Genomic DNA, 13,337 nt, shown 5'->3' with positions numbered 1-13,337 from the left:
CCTCAGCAATGCCTGTGAAACCTACAGTGGCTGAGGGTGTGCTGCTGTGTCTTTGGGATTTTGGAGATGAGTTTTGATTCTCTGTATCCAAACCCTATGCCTGGAACCCCCGAGACAGTGCGCGGGAGCCGTGGGTCCGGTTGGGGAGCACGATAGCCCCCGGGCCTGGTGCTCATCCATGGCTGTAGGTGTTTACCCGTAGAGAACATCGTTCCGGCACACGGCCTCCTGCTCTGGGGAGCGGCAGAGCCACCGGCGCTCCGGCCGGGCCCAGCGGTTGGGCTTGGAGAGGCAGGAGGCAGAGCAGGCGGCAGGGGAGGTGGGTCCAGGTCCCCCCTGTCCCTCCGACACCGCCGGCCTCGACGTAGAGAGGAGCGGCCAGGCCGCTCCGGCAAAAGCCGCGACTCCGCCCCTGAGTAAGGGCCTCCGGTCTGGGCAGCCCCCCTCGTCCACTCCAGGGCTGCGCGACCCCGGGGCGGGCCGTCTGCGCCTGCCCCCCCCCCTTATTCTCCCTCCCCTCCCAGGCGCATATAGCCGCGGGGGCCGACCGCTCGCCCCGACGGCGCCGGGCGGCGGGCAGTAACGATCGGCTGCTCCTGCGCCTCTATCCCACCCCGCAGCGGCACCCCCAGACACCCCCGGGTGTCTGCCTCTCCGCTTCCCGACAGCTCGCTCCCTACCTTCTTCCTTTCCCGCCCCACCCCGACATGGCTCTGAACCTGGCCGGCGAGTCTGTCCCCGGAGACTACAGGGACGCGCTCGGGACTGCCTGCTACCCCTCTTTCCACCCTCTCGCCCAGTACTTCGAAAAGGCCCCCGACTTCTTCCAGCCTCTAAAATCCCTGGGCGGGAGGCTCCCCGCCTCCCCGCCTTTGCCCCAGTACAGCTTCACCAGGGCCCCCGCTTTCCTGAGCCAGCGGCTCCCTCTGCCCGCAGAGCCCTTTCCCCGCCTCCCTTTGCCCCACTACGCCAACCCGCAGGACCCCTTCTCTCCCAAGGAAGACTCGCTCGTCGGGGCAGGGGCCCCTCGCTCGCCGCCACCGCTCTACTTGAGCCCCCCGCACAAGGCTGCCCGCAGTCCGGAGGCCGGAGTGCCGGCGGGACAGAGCCACAGGTACCACTTCACCGAGGAGGAGCTCAACGCGGTGCTGTACGGGGCGCTCTGGAGCAGTCAGCTGGCCGGGAGCATCCACGCTATCTCGGGGCCCAGGCTGCCCCCCGCCAGCACGGGTAAGGGGGTCTTCGGCTTGTGCGCAAGGGGCTGCCTGCGCAGGAGTGCCATCGAGGAGCACTAGGGCAGAAGGTCGTTCCTTGCTGCCGGGTGTACGGTGGGGTCTGGGGACAGTCCCCAAAGTGGGGTGCGGGTGGTCCCGCCGGAGCCATGCCCACCGGACATCGCCGAGGGCACGTCGGGCTTCCTTTCCCCGTAGTTTTCTTGCATTACGACCCCACGCCGGGAAAAACCGGGAGTGATTCGGGCTTCGGCCGCCGTCGGGCCCAGCAGGACCCGCTCCCCCTGCCCCGCTGCGCCTGCACTGCCGGCTGAAGAAGGGATCCCTCTTCTGCAGGTGCTGCGGACTCCTTCTCTGCAGGTGCTGCGCAGTTCTCCTACGCCCCGCTGCTCAACAGGGACTCGCTGCAGATGCCGGAAGGTAGGGGCCCGGCGCTGCCTGCGCCCCACTCCGCACCCAGCAGGGGCCAAGCCGAGCTCAGCCAGCCCTGTTCCCCGCAGGGCTCTCAGTGCTGCGGGTGGAGTACGGGGACATGTCTCAGGTCGGAGTCTTCTGCATACACCCCATCCCCAAAGGAGTCCGCTTCGGCCCTTTCCCAGGCAAAGTGGTCAGCGTCAGCGAGATCAAGGTTTACGACGACAACTCGCTGATGTGGGAGGTAGTGGAGGCACCTCTGGGCTCGGCCGCCCCACTCCCTTAGCCTGCGAGAGGGGCTCGGCCCGGTGCGGGGGGTGGATCGGTGCGAGCGGGAGGACATGTGCGGCGGGAAGGAAGGATCGGTCAAACTTGATCGGTTTCTCCTTGCTCTCCAGATCTTTGAATGCGATCGCCTGAGCCACTTCATAGACGGGAGAGGTGCCTTTGGCAACTGGATGTCTCTGGTGAACTGTGCCAGGTACCCGGAGGAGCAGAACTTGGCAGCTATCCAGTGCGACGGGCAAATATTCTACGAGAGCTGCAAGGAAATCTTCCCGAAGCAGGAGCTGCTGGTGTGGTATGGAGATTGCTACGTGCAGTTCCTGGGCATCCCGGTCAGCCTGAAGTACGGGGAGGACAGGAGGAAGCACCCGGAGGACCCCGAAGGTGAGCCTGCCAGCACCTCATGCCCATGGTCCTGCGTTTGGCCGGGGTTAGGTTCGCACGAAGGGAGGTAAAGAAACTCATGCACCACCTTTTTCCATCTATGTTTTACTTCGAATGCTCCCCAGTCCTTGCGGTGAGCCAGTGGCAGGCTGCCCGGCCCTGTCTGCCCCTTCTCTTCCCTGCAACCCCAGTATCCCAGAGCAGCAGCTTCCCCTCGGCACTGGGGACCGCACCGAGGGCTTCTGCCTGCTCGGTGCAAAATTCTCCTCGTTCGCGTTTCCGCGGGGAGCTGAAATTGTTCCCCCGACGGCTGTAAAACATCTGCTGGTGCGGGCCTGGCCTCCCCTCTGTTCTGCATAAGGGAAGGGGGCACGCGTTTTGAGACGAGAGGGACTTTTGAGCGGCATTCCGGTTTTGGTCCTGCTTTTATCTTATGATCGCACATGTCTGCTTTTATTATATTTTTCGTGCAATTAACACTCAGTAAACGTGGCAGACAGAAGTCGTTGAAATCCAATAATGCCGGTATGGCTCGCAGATCAAATGTCAAACACGCTTATTCCCGGAATAACTGTTTATAATGCGCAGAAAATAAATGCCCTTCTTATAAGCAAAGCTTATGTACAGGGAAAACGGGTGTATGCCAGCGCAGGGCAGGCTGGAGCGGGAGAGGTGCCACAGTGAGGGAGAGAACTAGACTGGCACGGGAATTTGGCAATGTTGTCTTCAGGTGCCTGGTTTAGGTAAATCGTTAGTTTGATTTTAAGGCTTAAGCCAAAGTTGCTTTTGTTAACAGCAGAAAAGGATGCGTAAGCGTTTGAAAAATATCCTGTCACTGTTGTTCCAAATTCAGTGGTTGAGAGCAGTGTTAGATACAAAAGAAAACCAAATAAATGTGGTTTTGTCCAACAGCATGTTTAAAACTATCTAGAAAAACCGTGCAAGTTTATTTTTCTTTTGGGGCCAGGACCAAAAATTTACGGACAGTGTTAGTATGAGGTACCTGTCAGTGTTTCTGTGTGGGGAGATACTTTTGCATGCGACTTTGAGGTGTTTTTTCACATTCTCTCCCTGTTTAGGGAGAATCAAGGATAAGCCCGTCCTTGCTGTAGTCGGTAGCTAAACCCAGTGATTTTACCAGGCTATGGGCTGCAGTTTACCCCCCCCTTAGAAAGGTAATAGGCAAGTGAAGCAGTGAGAACCGATGGGTATTTTGTTAATGGTTTTGCCAGAATCCATTTACCTTTAACGTCCTCCCAATAAGTTGGGAATTTTAAGTTGGGACTTATAATTCCCAACTCGATACCAGCTCTGGGAATGCAGCAGGTTTGAAAGGAGCCCCTGGTACTGCGATGTAACGGAGACGTGGCCCTTTCCCTTCTCCTGTACAGAAGCCGGGGAAAGCTTTAAGTGCGACCGCTGCGGCAAGGTTTTTGCCTACGAGTACTACCGGGACAAGCACCTCAAGTACACCCGCTGTGTGGACCAGGGGGACCGCAAATTTCCTTGTAACCTCTGCAACCGATCCTTTGAAAAAAGAGACAGGCTGAGAATCCATGTTCTACATGTTCATGAAAGACACCGACCTCACAAGGTGAGCCTGCCCCAGGGTCACTCCATAGGTACTGGCTCTTCTGGGGGGACTAATTAGGGAGTCTTTTGGCTGAGGGTAGGATGCTGATGGTGTTCTCCCTCCTCCAGTTGCCCTGGCAGCTCTCTGGAAGGACCGCTTTGCCTGTACAGGAGGAGTTTGTCTTGTGCAGCAGAACTTAGTTAAAGAAATGTAATGGATTTACATTGGAAAAATAAACCCCACAGTCTCAGCGAGACCTTGAAAAGAAACTATTTCTCCTTGAAAAGAAACTATTTCTTCTGAGCTCTTTGGATGTTTGCGTCTTGAGTTTTGCTACTTTTCTGACATGGTGTGTTGTTAACTCCTGTTTGAAGGTACTCCACTTGTCCTGGATCTGAGGAGATGATGTCTCTTACCCATATTCTCTCTGTTCAGCCTGAGAACCAACAGACATCTGTGTCTGTTAAACAAAACAGGAGCTAAAAGGTTTACAGTCAATGGAGAGCAGATTTCAATTTATGGAAAAAAATAATTGCTGAGATACTTTCCTCACCAAACACCTCTCTATGGCATCAGTTTTCTCTATGATCACTGGGAGTGGAAAACCAGACTTCCTGAAGGCTTGGGAACATTAAGTTCCAGTGCTTGAAACGGCACAGTTATATTGGGCCTGAAAAAATCCTCAAAATACCTATTTTATAGATGATCTTGCAATAGTGTAAATTTTTCAGGGGAAATCTTTTTCAACTAAATCAACAATATTACAATGTTGGAACATCAGATTAATTTAGTTACAGGTGAAAAATATTCTATTAAATATGAGGCATTGAATACCATCTAATTCTTATTAATTTCATTTCCTAGGGCATTTGTTTTGAAATGCGTATGTAATAAATACTTTAGAATGGCAGTAAGATAAAACTTACTCTGAATATATCACATTCATATGAGAATGATCTACTCAAAAAGCAAAGATGGAAAATGTGTCAGTAAAAAATAAACACCTTCTTTCAAGATCAGTCATAGCTTAGTTTACTTTAAACTTCTGAAAGATAATTTCTTTCCAGTTATTGTAGGGAGAAATTGGTTTGGGGCTCTTATAAATTGCACTGAATCAGTTCAAGTCTCTCAAGTGACTCTTGGGAATTGGTTTTGTCCTGCTGGCTGCCGGGCAGCATCTCGAGGATGCTACTTGTTTCACTCCTGCCAAGAGGCACTTCTGACATGTCAAGCTGTAGGCTTAAGTGTGACCAACTCCCCATTTCTGAAAAATGAATGGTATTGTTTTAAGATTTATTTTTTGTTTTAAGATTTATTATAAGATTACTTTAATATTTTCAGTTTAAAATTAAAATTAACAGCTGGAGCTTGATTTACATTCTGAAGAAAGTGATTTTACAGAAATGTTTGATTTTGTTTACTGAAGGTCAGTATTGCCTGTGTTCTGAAGCACGATTTTAAATGAAACCATTTTAATAACACAAAAAAGCTTTGACATTTTGCATGATTTTTCTTTCTTTTTTTTTTTTAAGTTCTTAGAACCAGATAAAAATTCTGACTGTATTTGAAATTGTTACTGCTTAAATATTACGTGTGTGTGTATATACACAAATACATGGCTATATCTATATAGATAAATATATATAAAAATATATAGGAAAATACATGCGCATACTCTGCATAGCTATTTTTTCTTTTGAACTATGCTGTTTTGTGTTTCCTTTTAACATTATCCATTTTTTCTTTCCCAGTGCTCAGTGTGTGGAAAGAACTTTTCTCAGTCCTCCAGCCTGAGCAAACACCTGAGGGTTCACTCTGGGGAACGCCCCTACAAATGTGTGTACTGCAACAAGGTAAGGCAAAGCCCCGTCTGTGCTCTGCTTCATCCCTCTGTCCTCTGCCATGCTTAGCAACACACTGGACCTGCAGGGAGGTGACTCTTTCCATGGTCAAGTTAATTTTTTACAGGATTTTTCTGCTTATTTTCTGTTTTCTTTCAAGAAAATGTCTTCTATTTAAGTTGATAACCAGATAAGTTGACTATATTCTGGGCACAGTTGTGAGTTCAACTGACAGGGCTGGCTCAGAATGAAGAAACATGTTTTGGTCTCCTTCTGTTGTAGAATTTGTGTTTCATTCTAGCTGAGAGAATTGCTGTGGGAAAGGATCTAGGAAAGCTTGAGAGCATTTCAATTGCCATCCAAGGCATACAGATAGATGCAATATTCCCCTTTTTCATCAGATAGGTAGGTTTTGTTATTACTGGCATTGTTTCTGGAGTGCAGTGAATAGATTTGCCTCATAAGCTGAACCTGTGTAATACAACTCTGTGTATGCTTGAAGTAACAGGGCCATTGATGTGCAACTGTACAGGGAGGTTTCATTAAGAAAGAACATGTGTAAAGTCATACAGCACTGATCAAAAATGTACCTATCTGTGATGCTAACAGTAGGGATGATTCAGATGAGCTGTTCCAGTGAGAGCAGTGACAGCTTTCCCAGCAGACAGAAGGTGGATGAACATACATGCTGCTTCTGGGTGAAAATAGATAGGGCTCCAGGTGCTATGGGAGTGTCTATGCAATGCAGAAGCATTGTTGTCATGTAGCAAGGTCCTCCTGATCTCGGAGAAAGAGAAGTTTTGTTAATGACTGTCTGGACTAACACAGAGCATCCTGGGACATAGCCATCATTTCTGTGACTGGAAAGCAAGGCGCTATTTTAAAGCATCCTCATCTGTGCCTCCTATTGCAGTCATGATTCCTCTTTGCCTCTTTTACCTCTAATGATGGCTGTACTCCAGCACTGCTTTGCTTTCCTGGACTCATTATCTGGGTGACATTGTGATTAAAGCAAAAGTCTGAAGCAAATATCACCATTCTGGCCCTTAAGCACATTTTGGCCCTCTCAATATACACCTTCATGGATTTTTATATAGGAATCACAGATCTGTTTGAGTTCTAAGGTTCTTAGTGAAACGGTATCTGATATGTATTGCTCTACGCTGTGAAAACTTGTGATGGTTCAGCAACATAATGGTACTAAAGAGAATTTATTTTGTGTGGTCTGCAAATAGTGAGGGGCCTGAAAGTGTCTCTCTTTGGGGAAAAAAGGGGGGAAACATTCAAAACTTTGCAGCATTCCTGCTCCAGTCTTCGCGACAGGGTTTTCTCCCCAGATAGAGAATGAGCCTTTACAAGGGGAACAGAGTGTGGTTGTGCACACTTTGCTCCTCAGGTGTGTGTGGGGAGCCAGGCTGGAGTATGACGGAGTGGGGAAAATGAAACCTCAAAAGATGGATGCTGAATTGCTTGAATGAATTCTGGCACCTGAATCCCCAGGTGCCAGAGTATGTAAATACGAATCTGACTTTCAAAATAAAAACTGGAAGGAAAAGCTGCATTATGTTTCCGAAACATAAAGGAGCTGCAGAGCTAATTAGGACAGTATTGACTTCTTACCCCTTGACATGTAGAAGATACTTATTGGTGCGTCTGGTCAGAAATCTTTCTCTGAGATTCATCTAATTCCATGGACTCAGCGACATTTATATAGCAATACCTGTTGGCTTCTGGTTCCTTGTTGCTGTGAGGTTTAGTTTTTTCCCTTAAGTTATCTGAGAATATTATTTGAGGACTTAATTTTAGAGTACAGTGCTTCTGATGGGCCTGTATTAGCTGAGTGTGGGAAATATGTATGTGAAAATGGATTACTTTCAACTCCTTACCTTTTCAGGCTTTCACAGCATCCAGCATCCTGCGCACTCACATCCGCCAGCACTCAGGAGAGAAGCCCTTCAAGTGCAAGTACTGCGGCAAAGTCTTTGCCTCACACGCAGCCCACGACAGCCATGTGAAGCGCATGCACAGGAAGGAGAGCACTTGCTCTGTGTGTGGAGAGCACTTCCTGGAGCAGGAGGATTACAAAGTCCACCTGAAGATGCATGATGCTTATTAATCAAGAACCCTGTGGACATGTCTTGGTCCAGCTTATGTGTGTATCTGTCTATGTGTTTGTTCATAGTTTTGTGCACATCGCAGGAGGTGACATATACCCTCACAGTGACTCTTTGGGTACGTCCAGTCCTCTGGACCCTGGGCATAGTTTCTCACCTGGGTACATTGATGCCACCCTGGACTGGGGTAAAGTCCAAGATGTGCTACCCTACCTTCCCCTTCTCTCCTCCCATACACTAATTTTCTCAACAGGGAAACACAGATAGGAGGAATTTCACCTCTCATGAACCTTTTGTGCACAAATACCACTGTGAAGAGTGTTTCCACGTCTCTAATGTACCGCATCTGTGGACTGCCTGGTGCAGTGCATACCAAAACTTGTGTGAGGGATGATTTTAACAAGTGCATTTCCCAAAGCCAATTTAACCTCTGTTTTGTTAGGATGCATGACCAAGTATGGGGTCTACTTCACCTTAACCTGCAAGTCTTTTAATGTTGCTCTATTTAAATGTGAACTGCTTCAAAGATACTGACTACTGCACCAACATTAGGGGTATTCAATTCCTTCATTCACCTGCCTGGACACTGGGGGCTCCAGGGCACTGAGACCCTCTTCCAGAGGATGCCGATTGGCCATGAGGGAGAAGAGCAGGGTGTGCATAGTAGCTGCCAGTTAGCAGAGACAGTGCAGGTTGGCTTTGCCTTCTCACAGCTGAGAGGACCAAATGTGAAGATAGTCCCAACCACCAATGAGTGCTCAGGTGGGTCATAAGCAGTTGAGTGGCCTCATAGAAGTATTGCATTCTGGGCCCATGTGGGCCTTTGTTAAAAATCTTTAGCAAAATAGCATTCCCTGGCGATGTGAAATATCAGCTTCATGGAGGCTTAGCAAAAACCTGGAAGCATCACTGAGTATAGAGTGCTGTAATTAGTGCAGAAGTCTGAGTGGCCAGCATAATTCATAGGGGGCTGTACATTCAAAAGGGGCTCCCAGTGTCAGTGGGACTTTGTGTGTCATCCAGGAGGGATAATGGAAACCTTTGCTGGAGTTGATTAACACAGGTAGTTTGATGTTACTGAGATGAGATTCCCTTTTAATATCCTAGATCTGCTAGGATTAACAAGGACTTTGCACATAAGAGAGAAAAATTATTTTGTGCCAACCTTAACAACCTCTTTGAATACAGCATAGAACTAGGAAAAAAGTTACCTGCACGTTTAATTGTACTGTGTAGATAATGTATCTATAAACATATTGATTTGCACTCTTATGCAGTTTTTATTGTAACTTTTCTGTCCTCATTGTTTTCATGGTAAAAAAATATTAAGATATTTACAGAACCACTTACTTGTAAGTAAAATATTGAAGACAAGGAATGGCTTCAAGGTACTATGAATTGCAGTGTTAGCTTCCCAAGGAGGTAATTTCCTTGTTTCTTGTGAATGAGGGTTATTTAAGTGGTGTATCTTCTGTAGTGCATTTACTTCTGCTTGAAGAACTCCAAATATCTTGTACTAGAATATTAGTACCCTTCTTCCGTATTTGATGAGTTGCCTGTAAAAAAGAGTGTGTGGTTTCGCTTGTACATGGGATTGAAGGTACTGGTTATCTTGCACATTAAACCTGTATACATAAATTTTGATGCTAAGTAAGATTATTACAATTACCTTTATGCAAAAGTTGAACATACATTATTGGAAGCTATAGCACATGTCGGGGGGGGGGGGGGGGGGGCATAGGTTGTTTCCTGCCAGATGTATTGGAGTTGTGTATTTGAGATAGTAGCAAATGGATGAAGGGTGTTTCATGCAGTCATTTGTAAGTCATTACAGAGTCAAACTGTCTCTTAGCGGGAATTCTAGCCCTTGTCCCGCTGTGTAGCAGCTGACTGCATTAGAAGTCAAAGACACCCAGTGTCTTGATGGATTGGGCCTTAAGTGTTCCAATAGTTCATGGAAGCTGAAGCTTTTCAGCTCTGGATTGAGTTCACTCCCACTTGCAAGCAAGATGATGGATCCGGATTGAGCACTAAAAAAGGCATTCAACTACCCTGTAGCATTTAACTACCCTATTGCACCGTCCTCTCCCTTCTGAATAGGAAGTCCCAGCTGTGCTGAGGGGCCCTGGGGGTGGTACTTGGCCAGCAGCACACTTCACAGCAGGGTGGGGAGAAATTTAGCAGCAGGAAGCAGGAGGGAGGGCAGGCTGAGCTTCCCTGCCAGCCTGCAGCAGATTTTAGTCTCCTGCGAGGAAAACGCAGTGATTGTCAGGGTTTGCTGGGCAGGGTTTAGGAGAGTTCAGATTTAGATTGAGGAATGCTCCTGTGGTGTGCATGAACCCTGAGTGTGCCCATAAACGGAGGTTTTCCTCCGGGGATTTGTACATTTGCTTGCACTTCTATGGCACTGCTGGCAGCAGCCTCATGAATGAGCAGCTCAGCCAGGAGCAGGGTTTCAGTTATTTACTCACAAACAGAAAATAGAGGAGAAGGAGGGGGTGTGTGCATACTGCGTTTTCCCATCAGTCATGTTACCAGGACGACTGCACAGCACAGGAGGCCATGTGCATTAAGGAGCCTGCACTGCAAGTTCCACTAAAGGGAGAGTATTTGTGACCAAGTCAACTGCAAGGGCTCAGTCCTTTCGCTAGGAAAACCCAGCTGTAGGTTCCTCCTGAGCAGACACCATGATACTCAGTAATGGTCCTGCTGGTCATTTCTGAGTGAGGATGCAGAAAGCAGGCTATCCCTGCAGCTTTCTGCAGGCTGTACTAGATCCACCTCTTGCATTTCTTAGTATCATCAACTATGGGCCATTTATTTTCCATGATAGTGACTGTAGTAACACACTAAGTGCAATAGGTACCCATATTACTCAGTTTGGCTTAAACTGGCTGTAGCTTGGCTTCCCTGGCTGAGGGCTCAATTATCACTGCATTTCCCAAGGCAAAGGATTATAGAAACTACCTGGCTGTGCACCCTGGCTCTTCTTTCCCCTGACTAGGATGAAAAATGGTGCTGCCAAGGGGAGCAGCAAGTCAAGTCTGTTGGGACAAACCAGTCCTGTAAGACACTAGCTGACTTTTGAATTCTTTGCATTAACTGTGTCAGGGTTTTTTAAATGTGGAGAGTGGTCTAAACAAAAACCAGAGGGTGAGGGCAGTCGCTGTTTGATTTCGGTGCTGGGGAGAGAGATGACCCTCTGTGAGGCTAACTCCTGAAAAGCCCCTCCTTGGTGAATTACAATGGCAAGACAAAAACAAAAGTGTGGTCCCAGAGCTCAGCCTGGGGAGTTGGAGGGAACAAAAGGCCTGACCACTGACATCTGCTGCCTCCAGCATCTCCGTGCATCTCCTGCATCTCCCAGCTCTTCAAACACCTGGTCCCATCCCACTGCTACCCCAACCCCTGTCCCTGATGCACTCCCGGGGATTCGAGGAAGAGGGAGGTGGTTAACCACTGAGGGGAGGGGAAAGCAAGGAGCTTAGTGAGTCGAAGATAATGCCACAAACACATCTATTGATTAGTGCCCAACTGTCCATTAAACAAGAGAGATCATTCACCAGGGAAGCCCTGACTGGCTGTCCCTTCCTTCAGAAAGCCATTTCTCAGGGTCCCCAGTCTCCTACATGCCTCTGCAGCAAACTCTGTTGTTTGTTTCATCTCTATGGACACATTCACTTTAATTTGCCTTTCTTTCCTCACGCATGCATATCCCATTGTATCTTCTCCCTTCTGGCTTTCCCTAATGCACATAGTGTAAGGGCCTTGGGCATATGAAGGGTATCAGGAGATGTGGGATTTGCTCTCTGCTTTCCTTCTTTTCTTACCTCATGTAAAATACATCACGATCTTCAGTGGGACCAGCAGCTGGCTCTGTTTTTATGGTGTTTAACTCAAGTTTTAAGAAGGCTTAATGTCCACCAGTGAATGCCACTTTTTCTGAAAAGCCAAGTCCCACCAAGGGGCAGGGTGTTGGCAGCTGAAGGTTATGTGGGGCAGAAGAGAGTATCACGGCATCTCTGCCTCTCCTACAGCAGAACCCAAGCAGCTCTGCTCCATCTCCATCCCCAGCGGGTCATTCTGCAGCAACTCTTGCTGTAGGGATTGTTCTGGAAAACACTGCTTAGCTGCATTGCAGCAATGACAAACAAGGCTTCAATTCACAGGACTGACTTCTGGTTAGCCCAGAAATTTAGTAGAGAGCACTGTTGTATGCCTTAGTGTGAGAATGCCAGTAGGAGACGCCTTGGCCATTAATAGAAATGTAGTAGCAGAGACAATGTCCTTTATCTATCAAGGAAGGGGAAAAGGATGAATTCTTGGGTTCTACTGGCAAAAATGCAATTCCCAGGTAATCCCTGAACTGAAATCAATCTGTGGAGCCCCTTCTTCTTAGGGAGAAATGGTCAAGTCCATCCTTTTATTAATCCAGGAGAAGTCGGTGGAATTCCCTCTTGCCCTTGCGTGGTCTGGGGGCACCGACCCAGCAAAGTGGTGGTGGGGATGTGGTGGCAGGCTGCTCTCCAGAGTTTTGCTTTCTCACAGGTGAGCCCATGGCAGTAGCCAGGGTAGCCCCACAGCTGGAGGGTGCTGACAGTCAGCCAAGAGATTACCTGTATCGATTCTCTAATAGCTGTCAAGGTGGAGAGAAACACTACTCTGCCACAAGTGGAGCTCTTAGCTGAGTGGGAGCATAAACACCCCATTAAAGGTTTCATTCAATAGCAATCTTTGCTCAAGTAAATGGACAACAGCTCCCCCACCCCCAGTCCCTAAGAGCCATTGCAGAGCAGGAAGGCAGCACACAGGAATATGTATTTCTGTAGTATCAGTTTCACCATCAGACTGAAATGACTCTTTTAATGAAAAGTGGATTTTTTTTTCTTTCTTTTTTTTACAGGGATGTGAAAACCCCAAGGAAATAACCAAAGAGGAATCCATTCACTTTCTTGAACCAACCCCTACCTGATATGTGTCAGTTTCCCACTGATGTACCCATCAGGAAATGGGAATGCAGGCTGGCAGCATCATGTTCTTGATACTACTGGAGATGGGTAAAACAGGAACAGGGGGTGCTGGAGATAGCAGTGCTGGAGATAGCAGTGCTGAAGGACACTGATGGGCTTGGGGGCTTTCCCCTCCATAAGCCATGTGCAGTGCTGAAAGAGAGACAGTTCTGCCCTGGAAGGCAACAGTGCTTGGATCTTCATTTCCTGGTGTGTGTAGAATTGCCCTCTCTAAGGCTTCCTTTCTTCCCCATGCTGGCAGTAAAAGAAGCCTTCATACATTGGCTGTGAAGGCAGGGGAGCTGAGACAGGCCTCTGCTGGGTGTCTTTCCTTCAGTGTATCAAGGCTGATCCAAACCTTTGCTAGTCAAAATTAGTTTTTCTTCTGACATTGTTGAATCTTTGGTCAAGAGCAGTGTGAAACTTTGTATGGATATTACTACTCTTTCTATCACAATAGGCTTCTATTTAACACATGCCTCTTC

At 48.1% G+C, this 13,337-nt stretch overlaps 1 protein-coding gene across 1 annotated transcript; it reads left to right on the top strand.

Annotated features, from left to right (window-relative positions):
* The first annotated feature begins 707 nt into the window (after window positions 1-707).
* Window positions 708-8,057, top strand: PRDM14 (PR/SET domain 14). The gene is made up of 7 exons (XM_061342889.1): window positions 708-1,253; window positions 1,431-1,652; window positions 1,696-1,890; window positions 2,045-2,315; window positions 3,707-3,909; window positions 5,640-5,741; window positions 7,624-8,057. The coding sequence occupies exons 1-7, from the start codon at window positions 708-710 to the stop codon at window positions 7,843-7,845; spliced, it is 1,761 nt and encodes a 586-aa protein (XP_061198873.1). The 3' UTR covers window positions 7,846-8,057.
* The last annotated feature ends 5,280 nt before the right edge of the window (window positions 8,058-13,337 follow it).

The sequence above is a fragment of the Neopsephotus bourkii genome, unplaced genomic scaffold (genome assembly GCF_033783945.1).
Source record: "Neopsephotus bourkii isolate Nb327-2 ecotype Australia unplaced genomic scaffold, CSIRO-AGI_Nbou_v1 NB_1820, whole genome shotgun sequence".
Classification (NCBI taxonomy): domain Eukaryota; kingdom Metazoa; phylum Chordata; class Aves; order Psittaciformes; family Psittacidae; genus Neopsephotus; species Neopsephotus bourkii.
Note: the sequence above shows the minus strand (reverse complement) of the source record. Positions and strands in the feature narration are given on the sequence as shown.

Excerpts from the sequence above, each read along its gene's own strand:
- PRDM14 (XM_061342889.1), top strand. The coding sequence starts at position 708 with ATGGCTCTGAACCTGGCCGGCGAGTCTGTCCCCGGAGACTACAGGGAC. Across the intron at positions 1,653-1,695 it reads CTCGCTGCAGATGCCGGAAG|GGGCCAAGCCGAGCTCAGCC; the intron begins GTAGGGGCCCGG and ends CGCACCCAGCAG. Across the intron at positions 3,910-5,639 it reads AAAGACACCGACCTCACAAG|TGCTCAGTGTGTGGAAAGAA; the intron begins GTGAGCCTGCCC and ends TTTCTTTCCCAG.